The sequence below is a fragment of the Nanorana parkeri genome, unplaced genomic scaffold, assembly GCF_000935625.1.
Source record: "Nanorana parkeri isolate BGI_ZX_2015 unplaced genomic scaffold, ASM93562v1 scaffold3635, whole genome shotgun sequence".
In the NCBI taxonomy this organism is placed as follows: domain Eukaryota; kingdom Metazoa; phylum Chordata; class Amphibia; order Anura; family Dicroglossidae; genus Nanorana; species Nanorana parkeri.
In genome coordinates this window covers 19,645-21,000 of record NW_017309903.1, presented here as the reverse complement: position 1 = coordinate 21,000, position 1,356 = coordinate 19,645, and the positions used below count along the sequence as shown (strand labels likewise).

Sequence of the window (1,356 nt, the reverse complement as noted above, 5' to 3'; positions counted from 1 at the left end):
GGTGTTCTCAGGCCGCGGATGGTGAGGGAGGAGTCCCGCGTGCTGTGTGATCAATTTTATGAATATTTTTCTAACAAATATTCTTCCAGGTGCCGCTCACTTGCATGAGGTCGCGGAGAGGGGCCCCCGGATCGGCTCCCCAGCCATGCACAGTGCCGCTCGCTTGCATGAGGTCGCGGTGAGGGGCCCCCGGATCGGCTCCCCAGCCATGCACAGTGCCGCTCGCTTGCATGAGGTGGCGGTGAGGGGCCCCCGGATGGGCTCCCCTGCCTTGCACAGTGCCCCTCGCCAGCATAAGTTGCCGCTCGCTTGCATGAGGTCGCGGTGAGGGGCCCCCGGATCGGCTCCCCAGCCATGCACAGTGCCGCTCGCTTGCATGAGGTGGCGGTGAGGGGCCGAGGGACGCCCCGTGGTGATTGCATGTGTAGCCAGCTCCATGCAATGTTGATGACGTGTGCTCACAGTCTGATTGTCTCTCTCTCTTCTCTTCCTCTCTGCCAACTTAGATGCCAATGACCTGCCAGGTGAGTCCCCAGCGGGGGGTTGCGTTGTGTTGCCCCCGGGAGAGATGTGGTGACCGCGTTGTGTTGCCCCCGGGAGAGATGTGGTGACCGCGTTGTGTTGCCCCCGGGAGAGATGTGGTGACCGCGTTGTGTTGCCCCCGGGACCGCGTTGTGTTGCCCCCGGGAGAGATGTAGTGACCGCGTTGTGTTGCCCCCGGGACCGCGTTGTGTTGCCCCCGGGACCGCGTTGTGTTGCCCCTGGGGTCGGTCCCTGAGTGTTGCCCCCTGACACCTCCGGGTAGTCATTGCCTCTTATGGGTATCTGGGTTCTCATAATACGGACCACGGAATCTGTTTCCAGAAGCAGCATGCCCCCAGAGACAGACAGGTGCTGCATGGGTGGGAGGAGCCAGCGGGAAGATCCCCCCCTCCATGTGACATGTCTGTGACCCAGTCCCGGGGGGTCCTCCCCCATGCGTCCAGGTCAGTTGGCGGCCATTATTATCTCTGTTCTTATGCTGAAGAAGCAGCTTTCCTGCATGGCCTAGAAAGCTGAGGTGGAGGGAGTGATGATGCTGAGGGTGCCATACTTCAGTGAAAGTATGTGTCCCCACAATCCCCGCTGCGGGCATTGTACTCTGCCGTGTGACGTGTGCCTTACCTCTGCTCTTCTCTTCTTTCTCTCCCTCTGAAGGGCTGGCCCATATCATGATGGAGGACCAAGGTACGCTCCCTACCTCCCCCGTCTGGTCCCATCGCTCTCCATCTCTCACACCTCTTCCTTGTGTTTGCTGTGTTGCTGTGTGATGGGGCCCCCCCTTGGTGGGCCCGTAGACCCCCCCCCCCCCTCCTC

General features: G+C 61.3%; 1 protein-coding gene across 1 annotated transcript in view; it reads left to right on the top strand.

Annotated features, from left to right (window-relative positions):
* LOC108803358 (neurexin-3-like) overlaps window positions 1–1,310 on the top strand; it is a 15,127-nt gene extending 13,817 nt beyond the window's left edge. The window contains exons 2-3 of the mRNA XM_018575204.1: window positions 498–524; window positions 1,198–1,310. Coding sequence (XP_018430706.1) covers window positions 498–524; window positions 1,198–1,310 — 140 coding nt within the window. The remainder of the gene's footprint in view (window positions 1–497; window positions 525–1,197) is intronic.
* The last annotated feature ends 46 nt before the right edge of the window (window positions 1,311–1,356 follow it).